Source organism: Anabrus simplex, chromosome 4 (assembly GCF_040414725.1).
Source record: "Anabrus simplex isolate iqAnaSimp1 chromosome 4, ASM4041472v1, whole genome shotgun sequence".
Lineage (NCBI taxonomy): Eukaryota > Metazoa > Arthropoda > Insecta > Orthoptera > Tettigoniidae > Anabrus > Anabrus simplex.
In genome coordinates this window covers 196,546,077-196,561,387 of record NC_090268.1, presented here as the reverse complement: position 1 = coordinate 196,561,387, position 15,311 = coordinate 196,546,077, and the positions used below count along the sequence as shown (strand labels likewise).

The 15,311-nt window shown below is 39.9% G+C and overlaps 1 protein-coding gene across 3 annotated transcripts in view; it reads right to left on the bottom strand.

Moving 5' to 3' along the window:
- The window catches only part of kkv (hyaluronan synthase-like protein kkv), a 391,180-nt gene that overhangs the window by 175,591 nt on the left and 200,278 nt on the right, over window positions 1-15,311 (bottom strand). For 2 of the 3 annotated variants that reach the window (XM_067145303.2, XM_068227201.1), the window contains exon 2: window positions 7,365-7,459. In XM_067145303.2, coding sequence (XP_067001404.2) covers window positions 7,365-7,453 — 89 coding nt within the window. In that variant the 5' untranslated portion in view covers window positions 7,454-7,459. Of the gene's footprint in view, window positions 1-7,364; window positions 7,460-13,870; window positions 13,923-15,311 lie in introns of those variants that run through there. The other variant, XM_068227202.1, reaches the window with a different exon arrangement.

Here is a 15,311-nt window from a genome sequence, read left to right as displayed (position 1 = left end):
TTCAAAATCCAAGCTTCTACTTCATAAAGCAAAATTGACCAAATACAACATTTAACCATGCTCTGCCTCAGTTTTAAATTTAAGGCGTTAGTATATATCGATACATTAGAAAGAATAATCATTAGAAAAATCGTGAGTCCAATGAAAACTCATACATACACTTGTACTTCCAGTCTTTCACTACTGTGACAGTATAATGATTGATCTAACTTGTGAAACAAGTAATGAAAGTACAACGTGTACAGTACTCTTGCATTCGCTATGCCTTCCAGCTCCGACATGATGCGCATAAAACAAGGTTGCGTTAGCTACGTTTAAACGACCGTAGGAAACCCACCAAAAGACTCTCGTCTATCAGTTGCTTTCTGCAAATAGCCCGATCTACCATCATCCAATTTTAGGCCTCTTTCTTCATTCCACGAAATTAATACTTGTTCCGGATCACTGCTTGAAATAGCACCGCATCGAACAAATACTTACAGCCATTCATTCCTGGACACCGCTTAGGAATTATGGAATACGATCCCGGGAGATATTAAAAAGTCTTGCTCGTCTAGGATGTTTAAACAGCCTGCCGTAAATTCCTCCAGAGTACATACAGTTGACTCGAATGAATGTAAGAGAGAATGACATGTGAATGAAACAAAAAATACGTATTGCATTTAAGGGTCTTAGGCTATTCCATTTACGTTTTAACCCTTCTCATTTAAGACTATACACTGTTCGTAGAAATATATAACATAGTAACATAAGTTTTTAGTGAACTCAATTTTTAAAATAGTAATATTCAGTTAATTTATTTTTGCCTCATGTTAGAATAAGCTTTCCTTCAAACTAGTTAGTAGATACATTCTTTAGTTATTAATTTGATATATTTCTGTTATTGTCCACATTATTTTTAACCCCATATTTTTTCCATCATTAGTAATATTAATTAATTGTATTATTGTTACTCTTTATGTGACTTACTCGTCTTGTCTCATAAACTGTAAATGATTAGCATGATATTTTAAATTAATTCTGAAAAAAATCCAAAAATGGTATGTGGATAAGTGTGAGAGGGGGTCAAGAGCATTAACTTCACCACTTTATAAATAAATAAATAAATAAATAAATAAATAAATAAATAAATAAATAAATAAAAGTAAAGAATTTTGTAAACTGTAATAAGAAAATCTATCAGAACTTAGAAAACATAAGGGAAACAATAAGAAACATGAGATTGTCACTTTCTGAATGTAACATAATAACAATAAAGACATTCGAATACATTTGGGAGAAAACGTCAATAAAATTTGGATTAAAGAAGTCAATAGCCATTTGGAACTGAGGTATTTTTATAAATAAATTGTTAAATATGGAAGCATTCCAAAGAAAAGTCTTTTTAAAAAACCTCGTTCAAAGTGGTCTGAGGTGAGAAAGAAGAAAACACAGCGAAAAGATGAAGCAGTATTAAAAAGAAGGGAAGAGGCAACTTCCTAGTCTGAGGAAATGAAATTGGCACGTGCTCCCTAACATGCCCTACCGCGAAGAGAAGACAAGAAGAATATGTTCTCAGCATTTCTAACTAGAACTTTATCGACAGCTGAATATGTTTACTGTTTCAATTTAACACGGTGTGTAGCCTTATGCCGTGTAAGAACAACTTCTCCGTGAAAGACAAATCTCCTGTGAGACCGGTTTGAAACGAAAATGAAAGTGAACCACGACAGCCTAACAGATGAGAAGTTACTTTTGGCAAATTCATGCCCGCTTTATAGTCTCCAGCGTGTCTCATACTGAGCATGCGATCTGCCATCGTGGTTAAAATTGTAGAAGTTTTTCCATGGGATGTTGCACCCCAATATGCCGTTCACATCAGGGTTTAAATCCTCCAAAGCTCATATTATAACCTTTAAGAGAATGTGTTCTATTTTACCATCATGGACGAACCTCATATTTTAAGAAATAATAAAAACAGTTATCGTGATTAGCTCTGAAAAGAAATTTGAAAAAAATGGCTGGTATGAGATACACTCAGCCTCGGGAAGTCAAATAACTACAGATGGGCTCGATTCCCTGTTCAACCAAAAGGTCCCTGTTCAGTATAGCAGCTGAGGCCGCCTGGGCGAGGTACTGCTCCTTCCCAGTTGTACGTCCCCCCCCCCCCCAAATGTCTCACGCTCCAGGACACCACCCAATACTGAGTCCGGGGGGAAATTCCAACCCTGGAGGGTACAGATTAATAAATGATAAATAATAAAAACGGTTATCAGCCACAAGTTTTATATCATCATCATCATCATCATCATCATCATCATCATCTGTTTACCCTCCAGGTTCGGTTTTTCCCTCGGACTTAGCGAAGGATCCCACCTCTACCGCCTCAAGGGCAGTGTCCTGGAGCTTCAGACTCTTGGTCGGGGGATACAACTGGGGAGTATGACCAGTACCTCGCCCAGGCGGCCTCACCTGCTATGCTGAACAGGGGCCTTAGGAGGGATGGGGAGATTGGAAGGGATAGGCAAGGAAGAGGGAAGGAAGCGTCCGTGGCCTTAAGTTAGGTACCATCCCGGCATTCGCCTGGAGGAGAAGTGGGAAACCACGGAAAACCACTTCCAGGATGACTGAGGTGGGAATCGAACCCACCTCTACTCAGTTGACCTCCCGAGGCTGAGTGGACCCCGTTCCAGCCCTCGTACCACGTTTCAAATTTCGTGGCAGAGCCGGGAATCGAACCCGGGCCTCCGGGGGTGGCAGCTAATCACGCTAACCACTACACCACAGAGGCGGACCACAAGTTATATATATATATTGCTATTTGCTTTACGTACCGTAGCACCGACACAGACGTGTCTTATGGCAACGATGGGATAGGAAATGCCTAGGAATGGGAAGGAAGCGGCCGTGGCCTTAATTACGGTACAGGTGAAAATGGGAAACCACGGAAAACCATCTTCAGGGCTGTCGACAGTGGGGTTCGAACCCACTATCTCCCGATTAATGGATACTGGCCGCACTTAAGCGACTACAGCTATCGAGCTCGGTATATATACAATTATTTGCTTCACTGCTATTATAAGTATTAAGATTAATTCACAGCCACGTTCAAGGTTTTTCTTAAAATGCATGGTTATATTTAGGAACCTCATTTTGTTTGCGTGTAGATTTTGTACAAAAGAAAATGTATCTGGAGTTCTCTTTGTTGTTGTCTCAATTCATGCAAGATCTCTCACATTCTTATTCACTTTTCTTTCTTTAGAACTTCTTATTTAAAAAATAAATTCAGCTCGGAGGGTCTTGATGGTAAGTAGGCCTATGTTAGCAGTTAAACGATTAATGATCCCTTTCGTCGCCATAAGACCTATCTGTGTCGATGCGACGTAAAGCCAACTCTAAAAATAAAGATCCCTTATCTCAGGCTAACTCTGTGAAAAGGATTTATTATTATATAAATTATTATTCGTGTCTATTATTGCAAGCCAGTTTTATTGCGCTCTATTTAAAAATATATTTTTGACACGATTTTTTTTACTTTATCTCTCAACTTTGTTGAATTTCACTTTGTGAAAATTCTGACCATTTGATTCTCCATGCTCAACAACAGTATCAGTATCGCTAGATATAAGTATTACGGCGTGTTGGAGGCACAGTAAATCCCCCCCACTTCCAGCCATGTGTAAATGTGTTGCAATATGGTATGTGAAACAGAAGCGGAATTTTCGATAGCCGATCATGATTTTCCAAATGCATTGGAGTAATAATAATTCATTGTCTCGCCGCTATGAATGTCCAGTGATCAGATTACATAGTTGTACAAGGTGAGAATTGTGCAATTGTGCTAATCTTATCATGGCAATCATGTTTTACAGCAATTCATTATCACATGTTTGACAGCTCTTTGTTCTTGCAAGAGCGAGTAATTGCTCCGTTATGACCCTTATCTACTTCAAGTAGGCCTGCATGCTGCTAGAACCTAGTGGAAGATTCGTTGAAGAATAAAATGAACGTTCTAAGTTGTATGAACAAATTGTATCTTATCAGTATCGAAGTCCGTACCTAGATGCCTCGTCACAAGGAAAGAAATCTATGATCTTGAGTAAAGTTAATATTGATGCTTTCACGGCCCGTACTTGTAGAGATGATACAGACTTTTGGGTTCATGCCGTGTCAAGAAAACAAGGTGAAACTCTTTATGTTTCGCAGAGAACTTTGCTCCACGTCTTCAGAAGAAAATCTCGACAGTTCACGAGGAAGATACGGCATAGGCCCAGAAGCCTATATCATGTTTTGAATACTGTTTTTCTAGACTCCAAACTACTATACAGGGTGAAGCGAAATTCGCGCACTCGGGCGTCGCAGCGCGACTCCTCACATTCCAGTAATAAAAAAATGTCTCTCACAAAAGTTCGTCCTGCGAATATATCCGGGAGATAAAGGTCGTTGAAGAGTGGCAATCTGGCAACACTGTAACCACGTGTAGGGTAACTACCTCTGTGAGCAGGAGTTAGTCGTGCTATACAGTTGGTGCAGTGGATAGAGTTTTGGGTTAGTATGCAGGAGGTCGAGGGTTCGATCCTGGGTTGAGGCGCTTTTTTATTTGCTAATTTCCATCGGACATTACATACTGTAACACAGTAAGACGCCGTTTCTTAGGTCACATGTATCCCACATTTACAAAATTTAGTAACGCTGAACACGTTATAACGCATCTAGTGGTGCGAATAAATTCGCGCCCACGACGTGGAAAGGGCGTCTTTCAAAGCTGACCAATGAAAACGAATGTTCGTCCATTTCTAGGATCGCAGTATGAAAGCGCAAATGGTTTCGAGAGGACCCGCTGCAATCGCTGTTGACGATTAAGATACCAGTTACCATACCACCTGGTCTACATTTCTTTCTTTCTTTCTTTCTTTCTTTCTTAATCTGTTTATTGTCCAGGGTTGGCTTTTCCCTCGGACTTAGCGAGGGATCCCACCTCTACCGCCTCAAGGGCAGTGTCCTGAAGCTGCAGACATTGGATCGGGGGATACAACTGGGGAGAATGATCAGTACCTAGCCCAGGCGGCCTCACCTGCTATACTGAACAGGGGCCTTGGTGGGGGATGGGAACATTGGAAGGGATAGACAAGGAAGAGGGAAGGAAGCGGCCGTGGCCTTAAGTTAGGTACCATCCCGGCATTTGCCTGGATGAGAAGTGGGAAACCACGGAAAACCACTTCCAGGATGGCTGAGGTGGGAATCGAAGCCACCTCTACTCAGTTGACCTCCCGAGGCTGAGTGGACCCCGTTCCAGCCCTCGTACCACTTTTCAAATTTCGTGGCAGAGCCGGGAATCGAACCCGGGCCTACGGGGGTGGCAGCTAATCACACTAACCACTACACCACAGAGGCGGACTGGTCTACATTTACGAAATAAAAAACATACGCCTCAATCCAGAATCGACCCCTCGCCCTCCTGCATGTTAAACCAAAACTCTATCCACCTCACCAACTGTACAGCACCACTAATATGTGCTGAAAGAGGTAGTTACCCCACAAGTGGTTACAGTGTTGCCAGACTACCACTCTTCAACGACCTTTTTCTCCCGGATATACTCGCAGGACGAACTTTTGTGGGAAACATTTTTTATTGCTGGCATGTGAGGAGTCGCGCTGCGATACCCGAGTGCGCGAATTTCGCTTCACCCTGTATATGATCATGTATTCTGCGTATTACAAAAGACTACTACAATTGTTGTCGTTTCGCAAATTTCTTCAATGTGCATCCCTGAAAGGAATTGCGATTGTGAAATATACACCAAAAGGTTTCAGCCAGTTGGCCCTTTCAGTACTGTTTCGCCTTACATTATAACTAATTTAAGAGAAGAAGTCCTTTAAAATAATTTATAATTATACAAATTTTATATGTGAATATTGCTGTCCATTACGCTCCATAAAACTGGCTTAACCACTTTTTCCTTCGATGATTTATATTCTCATTTTGCTTTCTAAATCAAAATTTTTATCAAATTTTGGTAAAGTATAAATATAAATACCTGAAAATTTAGTTTGAATTTAGATCAATTTAAAAATTATTACAAGTACTTCGATGGTTGAGAAAGAAAGGGTTACAATTCAAAATCCATGAGTTTAGCATTTTAGATTTTAGTCTCTCAAAATATACTTATTACACAATTTTTAATGAACATTGGTGTATAAACTGTTCGCACATCATTTATTATAATCTGGAAAGGAGTTTACAACTCAAAATGACCCTTTCTAATCAAGCAAAGTGACTAATGCCAGAACACTGAAAACCGTTAGAAGTACTTTCTGCACATGATGTTATAACAGTAAACACATTGCAAAATTATGTTGAAGATAACTCCATCAATGTTTTATCCATGTAAATTGTGGTTCATTGCGCGTTTCTCTTATTTTTGATAATATATCCTACTGACAGTCCAAGGATAACAAGTGCTGTTTGCCTTTCCTCCATGTTAAAACAAATCTTGCAAATAATTTTAATTCTTGTCAAACCTTACAAGAAAGAAATTGAACAATTGGAAACTTTGGAAGCATATTGACACAGATAACCGTGCTTACTGGTTTTACTTTAAAATTGTACCTGTGGTACTATTTTCTGAATGCCAATCGTGTAGCCATGACAAAGTACCGCATGCCGTGAGATATTATTGTCGAGCAACATTGAGAGTGGTAATTACGTGGATACTGCCTGCTGTCATTTCTTGATGGATGCAATACTTTTGCATCCATCTCTTGGCACAGGCCAGAGTAAAGTGTAGCTTCCACCAAAGTCCCAGTCAACATCCATGGCTGTGACAATATGGAAGTTGCTGGGGTATGGGTAGTGCTGAGTAATGACATTCAGAGCATGACTAGTGCGTCTGAGTGTTATGAAAGGTGCTGCTCATAGGGTCAGTCGTGCTGCAATAGTACTTTCTGACCCAGTGAGGAAAGCAATGGCAAACTACCTCACTCCTCATCTTGCCTAGTACGCCTCATTTTGGTGCTGCCGTTGGTTCTTGGAGTTTCCTTATAACCGCATAACCTTTGGTGGTGCTTTGAGGATCCAACCAGCCTCTGGGCTGATGACCTAACAGACAGACGATTACGTGGATAAGCAGCCCACGTGCTGTTGGCCAAAAGAGGAGCTGAAAATTAATTTCGGCTCAGAGTGCTCGATAATTGGTTCCTAGTCATTTCTCTAGGGCACCAATCTCCAGGATCTTGCTCCGTTTATTTTTTTAAAAAATCAGATATAGATAAAGAAACAGAAATATTGAACATGTATAAAGGATGCAAAAGGACAGTCATATTTCCCTGAAGTCTGTTGATGAGAGGTCACACTCAGATACATAGATAACATAAATGACACTCACCTTCCGCCATACAATGGGGTACTCTCGTCATCGTCAGAGAAGTTGTCGTCGCTGACTTCGGCTCCCTTCATGTTGTGCACCCCTGACATGTTACTCTGAAACAAAAATACAAGGAATGTGAGTAATACAAGCCAACCACTCTTACCATGTAATGTACCGATAACAAAATGTTAATCATCCTCCTTCTCCTCATCATCAAATGGTAGAATAGGTATAAATAATGTTAAATGGAACCCGACGAGTAGTGAAGTGTAATGGTACGTATACAAAACAAAGTATACTTGAATTAAAGAGGGAATTTCGGACACAGTAGAACGTGATAATCTCTGAGATACCTTCAGAAATCGAAAATTCACTTCCCGAGAGAACCCAAATGGGAGGGTTCGAAATAGGGATTAAAAAGCGAGACAAACATAAGTACGCAGGCGCAAGCACTATTTCATCCAGTGGGAAACTTTTTCAAAAGCTTTTTTTGCTAGTTGCTTTACGTTGCACCGACGCAGATAGGTCTTATGGTGACGATGAGATAGGAAAGGGCTAGGAGTGGGAAGGAAGCGGCCGTGGCCTTAATTAAGGTACAGGCCCAGTATTTTCCTGGTTTGAAAATGAGAAAACACGGAAAACCATGTTCGGGGCTGCCGACAGTGGGGTTCGAACCCACTACCTCCCGGATGCAAGCTCACAGCTGTGCGCCCCTAACCGCAACGCCAACTTGCCTGTTCTTTTAAAAGCAATAATCTATCGTTTTAGAGGGCTTAAGCGAATTAATATTTATTATTGAACCTCCAGAAGTACTTCAGGATATTTTTTGATACATTAACGACGAAAGTAGACATATTGCAAGTCGAAGAGTAGCAATGTACAATATGACGTAAGGTATTAAAAAGAGAAATATACATGATTTAATGAGGCACGTCCAGACGCCCTAGAAACTGAATGTTCAAAAAATAAATAGAAAAGAGAAGCACGTGGAGCTGGAGCCTACACCAGAAAAGAGTACTTGCTTAATTTCGGTTATAAAACTAATCACGTACTAGAGTGGTAGCGTCTACCTTCCACTCCTGCACCGACATTCCTGGCTTGTTTCCACATTATTTATTCTCGATTTTGCTTTTTACAAGATTAACGTTACATTACTTTTTCCAAAAAAGAAAAAGAAACCACTTTTCCTTTTGCAAAATCAAGTTATCATAAACTAGCGAATGTACCCGTGCTTCGCTACGGTATTCTACATTGTATTCGAATATCGAAGTAAATAGTGTACATGCAGTAAATAAGATAGTTTTAAAATTGCATGTCTCTTAGCGTTATCCGAGAAAGAGCATGGGGAGGTCCCCGTACGTTTCCAATGTAAAGTGTTTGTTACGGATTTGTGATATAACGGCAGGCTCACTTGCCTACTGGCATTCACAATCAGGTTGGGAAGTTTACATTATAATTGCAGGCCCCATTGCCTACTATGCGGACAGAATCGATTTGGGGAGTTTTCGTTAAAATGGCAGCCCCCCTTTCCTACCTCCAGACAGATTACAGTTTTTATTATAATGGCAGGCAATTACCCTACTATCACTCGAAATTGAGTTGTGCAGTTATCATTATAATGACAGGCCCCTTTTCCTACTGCCAGCCAGCGTACTGCCAGTCACACCAAGTTGGTGAGTTTCCATCAAAATAGCAGGCCACTATGCCTAATGCCAGTCACATTTTAGATGAGTACATTTCTTTATAATGGCGGGCACCCTTGCCTACTGCCAAACACAATCGGGTAGGGGAGTTTTAAACAAAACTGCATGCTCACTTACCTTCTGCAAGTCAAATCGAGAAGGGAACTATTCATTACAATTGTAGGCCTTCCTTACTAATGACAGTTACACAGGAGTTGGAGAAGGAACCCTTTCCTACTGCCAGTCAAAGTCGGTGTGGGGAGTACTGATTACAATAGCAGACCGACCCTTTCTCGATCGCTAAATCGACATCAGTGAATATATATAGATCGACATACGAAAGTATATGCGTGTTTACAATATTGAAGACCTTCATTTACAGATTAACTGCTACTAAACGTACGTCATATCGACAAAGGATTATACCATAAGACACGCCGGATTTAGTGGCCTAAATGGCTGGTCCAATGATATGTCATCTATTCTTGGGTCAGATTTAGAAACGTGGAACAGGGTAAAGGTTTTGTAAGATCATCTCACATTACATTACTTTTCGGATAATAATGTGACAGCTACATACGTAGCATTTGGCTCACATATGGCTACTGAGTGGGCCAATTTTCGTGAAGAGTTTGATGATTCTGTATTTCATATAAGTAATTGAAAGTATGAATAATGCATGTGAAAATTCCAAATTGACTTAACATCGATTAATAGAGAAAAATCAAACGTAAAAGGGATACAGATACGGCATAAAGTCATAAGACCAAGGCTGTAGATCATTCCAAATTGAACGGAGATTGTGCAATCCGTTACGTCTGCACCATCATTAAAATTGCCTGCATATGCTAGGTTGCATTTATGTCACACTAATTTCCGCAACTCAAATTTTTAGATGATCCCCAGCCATATTTCTATTTTTAAATCAGTTGCTGAATTAATGTTTACATATTATTTTCTGTATGTCCAATATGTTTAGTATTCCTGCGTATATTTTTGCTACGGAACAACCTTCAGATTGTTTTCTTTTCATAATGTTCGCGCACCTCTGCTTTACTGAAATCCGCTGCATGTTGACTGTTGCAACAAGTATGCGGCGTGACGTCACGAATGCCAGCTCTCAAGCTGCGCTTCTCCGAATTTCGTACCCCGTCCGTAGCATACTTTCCGGCCACTTGCTTACACAGAATACATCTTAACCATTTCATTTTTGTAAAAGCGACGTTGTAACCGATTAAGTCAAACCTCTGTCGTGTATTGTAATTTGAAACAGTAAACATAATGAAATTTTTACGTTGTTTTACGTACTCATTTACATTTTTATTTGCACAATTTTTAGCAATATTGTCAAAGTGTTATTGAATATTGGTGATTACCAGAAGCTAGTAATAAAAATCAAATGTTTTCTCTGAAACTCTTGCAATTTTAAATTTGACGTTTCTACTGAAGGCGTTTTTATCTTTTGTTCTTACAAGAGGGCAGGCTGAAGTTTGTAATGCTCCCGTTGCTGCCTCATTATTATATCTGGCTTACTCGATCCGTAATTGAATCAAGTGTCTTCCTGTATACGTTTCATATAGGCTTTTACCCGCCATTTAGTAATTTATTTGGACGTTTTTGTAAAGCATACAAAAATTTTGTCAATTGACAGTCACAAAACCTTCAAAATACTTTTTATTTATAGCCACATTTTAATATTCTGTTATTTTCTGATATATCTAGTAAGAATAAATCAAATTAGACACCCCTCTCGTCTGTGTGTGACTTCTAACACACCATGGCAATACCGCGCGGTGACTGACTTTCGACCGTTAAGACTTGCCTTAACTGGGCGGCCATATTTTGATGACGTCATGCGCATTACCTCAGCTGTCATGGTCGCATCTTGTGTGTTCATACTTCTTCTTTAAAGTAAAATGCAAACCATTCCTGCGTATGTAATACCTTTTGAGCTATAACAATTTTTTACGTTACATGAAAATCCAATCTTTTTCAGTATCGACTTAATAAATATTTTACGTTTTACAATCTAACGAGGAACTTCTTCTCAAGTGCCATATCTGGTCCCCCAGATGTTGTCGATCACCCTGGAGAAAGCTCCCCTTTCTGTAACTAACGTGAAGAGTTGTTCGGTCTTGTTGATGCAAGTCCAGTCTTTGATGTTTTGTAGCCATGGCATGGGTGGTCTACCAGCTCCTCACTTGCCTTCTATCTTTCCTTGTAATATGAGGTGTAGAAGCCCGTACTTTCTACCTCGTAGAATATGGCCTGAATAGGCTGTTTTCCTAGCTTAGATGATGTGTGCCAGCTCATGCTTAACTCTACTGTAGCTCTCCGTAACACCTCATCATTGGTTACAAAATCTGTCCAGGCTATTCTGAGCTTTCTCCTATGTAACCACATTTCAAAGCACAAAACACTGTAAAATACTTGTAAATACTGTATGCTTCTACAAGCTGAAAAAAAGTATTCTCTTACAGGTATGTTGTAGTGTTCTAAGTATTCTAAGTACTGTACCTAGCGCTTTCTCAAAATAAAAGTTATGTTACATGAAAAACACCCCATCGATTGTTTACTGAATACCCACGACCCAAATTTAAATAAAACTTGTTGTCACAAGTATATTTAGTGCTAAGAAAAGAAATAATAGATAGTTTGTGCACTATTGATCTACGAGACTGGTTCGGTTGTGTTAATGTCCTCCCGGTGAGAATAGCCGCGGGCAGCAATTAGTACGCAGTGAACCTCGACATTTGTACCTCGTGTTACGCAATTTGTGTAGAAAGGTTAGTGTTCCAACATGCGGAAGATTCAATGGGCTACGCACGCGTAAGGCCTTGAGAGACTTCATTAGAGTGGTAGACTTTTAAATGAAGTCCTGTCGCACGAAATGTACTCGTACCAAGCTCAAGTCGTCCATTGAGTTCACAGCTATTAACGGCAACTGAATTACCATATTTCCACCTTTATGCTGCTATACGCGGCAGTCAGAATTTGCAGTTCTTTGGATACGCTATGCGACAGACGTGGGAATGACAACATAGAAAAACTGATCATTCTTCGAAATGTTCCCGGCAAGAGGATTCCCACTCGATGGTGGAACATTATCAAGAAAATAACTGCGTTGAACCAAGCACCTTGGTGCAGCACGTCTGGCCGTTAACCGCAAGAGATGGAAACAATTGAACAATAGCCTCCTGAGAGATCACGATCCTCCGAACTGAGGGGACGATAAGAGAGAGTTTGATTTCCTCTTCACCGGGCGATTTGACTACGCGGTCCGTAGCGTTAGCTGTTAGCTTGCACTCAGGAGATAGTGGGTTCGAACTCACTGTGGGCAGTCCTGAAGAGAATTTTTGGTCGTTTACCATTTTCACACTAGCTGCACCTTAATCAAGAGCACGGTTGCTTCCTTTCCAGACCTATAATTGATTTATTCCGTCGTCACCATAAGACCTCTCCAAGTCGATGCAACGTAAAACAGAAAAAGAAAACAGATATTCTATTTGTTTCTGTGAGTATTGTACGTCTGTGAATTTTGGGCCTATTATTCTCTTCATGACTTTGCGCTCTTTCCTGATGTTTTCCGTGTCTGATTTTCAAAATTAGTGTTTATGATGCATAGAGATGTTCTGGTTCTCTTTATTATCATTCTTTTCTCGATTTTGGCCATCTTAGGATCACGTAAAATAATCCACCGCTTTCATTTCTCTTTGTTTCCTCCTTCCTTTTTTATTTCCAATAGTTCTGCATTATTTCACTGTGATTTTTCCTCCTCTCTTCTGTCCAGATACTATTCCGTTCCTCCTTTTCTTTCCCCCGGAAACCCTTGAAATTGTGTATCAATCCCCTAAAAGTTGTTCTGTCCGTATTATATCTGCTATTATTCCCATCTCCGCCATATCTCTCTTTATACACTGAATCCACTGATTGAGATTCTTTCTCTTGTAAACATGATTACAAATTTGTTTTGTGAGGCTGGCATAATACATCTTCATTATGTGACCGAAGATCTTAACTCTCTTCTTCCTGATCGTATGATACATTCTTTCATTTTATTTTTCCTGTATCTGAACTTCCTATTTTCAGTCTTTAATGGGCCCCAGATTATTCTTAGAATTTTTCTTTCCTTTTTCTCTAGCACTTCTATTTCTCCTATTATATTATTATTATTATTATTATTATTATTATTATTATTATTACTAGTCTGTACCTGTAGTAATACTATTATTTGGGTGAACTTGCTATTTTAAGGGAATATGCAAGTGATTTATTTATTTATTTATTTATTTATTTATTTATTTATTTATTTATTTATTACCGAGCGAGTTGGTCATGCGGTTAGGGGCGCGCGGCTGTGAGCTTGTATCCGGGAGATAGTGGGTTCGAATCACACTGTCGGCAGCCCTGAAGATGGTTTTCCGTGGTTTCTCATTTTCACACCAGGCGAATGTTGGGGCTGTACATTAATTAAGGCCACGGCCGCTTCCTTCCAACTCCTAGGCCTTTCCTATCCCATCGTCGCCATAAGACCTATCTGTGTCGGTGCGACGTAAAGCCACTAGCAAAAAATTTATTTATTTATTTATTTATTTATCTACCGTGTTTGTTATCTTCATTCTTGAAAAAGTGCACAACACTATCTGTATTAAAATGTACTAATTTGAGGCCTGTTTTTTTTCCGTTTCAGCACGCAACTGCATGCTCTTGCGTCTCAGCTGGCACCTGACGGCGCACTCTATTATCAGTGACTGACATTGCTATCAATATTATATAAATGACATATGTTCAGCAAATCTACGTTTATCCTCCGATAGCACAGAACATTATCTTAGTACTTACAAAAGACTTTATGTGACATGATGGAATAAGTAATGTTCACAGCACAGATCAATGAATACTGGTACTGTCGTTTCCAATATCATTCTCTATTTACCTTCTCCCCACCCTGCTCACCTTCTGTGATAGCCTTATCTTGATGGACAAGAGGTTTCTGATTAGAAATTCTCTTACATAGAGGAAACGATGACTTGGGAATATTTACAATTACACGCAGGAGCGTGGGTGAGAAGCGAAGAGTATATGAAATACTGTAGATATCTTGACAGCATATCACTTGTAAGATCTGCTCTTTGTGCTTCAACCGGTGATGGCGTCAACTGAAAATTGTGAGTGGGCGTTTGTTCACCCGAAATGTTACCTAACCACCTGCCCGCACACCTTTGTCCAGACTTAACGTGCTTGCTGCCTCAGGCACAGCCCATTTTGATGTCCCCTCCTCTTGTATAATATATAAAGCCTATAGGGTAGTAATAAAACCTGATATTTAAGGATTTTCAATGTTTATATAGAACAGGTGGTAAAGGAAATCAAAGAGGAATTTGGAAAGAGAATCACAATCCAAGGAGAGGAAATCAAACCTCTGAGATATGTGGATGATATTGTTATTTTATTTGAGTCTGCAGAATATCTGGAGAAGTTATTTGGAAACAGTTGTGGATTATTTATCTTAGTTATCGTATGAATTTTAGTACCGGGAGTGTTCGAGGACATGTTCGGCTTGCTTGGTGCAGGTCTTGTAACGCAGACCCTCCGACCCTCTCCACCTCTCCACTTTTGTCCCCGATCCAAAGTCACCAGAACACTGCCCTTGAGGCGATAGAGGTGGGAACCCACGCTGCTTCCGAGGGAAAAACCAACCCTGTACGGAAAACGGATGAAGAAAGAAAGAAGAAATGGCGCCTTAAAGGAAGTAGATGAATATTGTTACTTGGGTTGTAGAATAACTAATTATGGCAGAAGTAACGAGGACATAACACGCAGGCTAGAACAAGCAAGGATGGTATTTTTCAAGAAAATAATTTGTTCAATTCGAGCATTGATATAGGAATTAGAAAATATATACGTATTTTTGAAGACTTATTTAGCGTGGAGCGTGGCATTGTATGGGAGTTAAATACGGACGATAACTAGCTCAAAAAGGAAGAGAATAGAAGGTTTTGAAATGTGGTGTTACGCAAGAATGCTGAAGATGAGATGAATAGATCGTGTTACGAATGAAGAGGTAGTGAATCGAATTGGTAAGAGAACAATGATTGAGTGAAATTTGACCAGAAGAAGGAAACATCTTAAGACACCCAGAACTTGTTCCGTAGGTGGTAAGAACGGCAGAGGTGGATCAAGGCATGAATATGAGAAGCAGATTAGTGCAGATGTCGGATGTAGTAATTACGTAGAAATGAAGAGGTTAGTACAATATAGGGTGGCATCTCCATGCATCAAA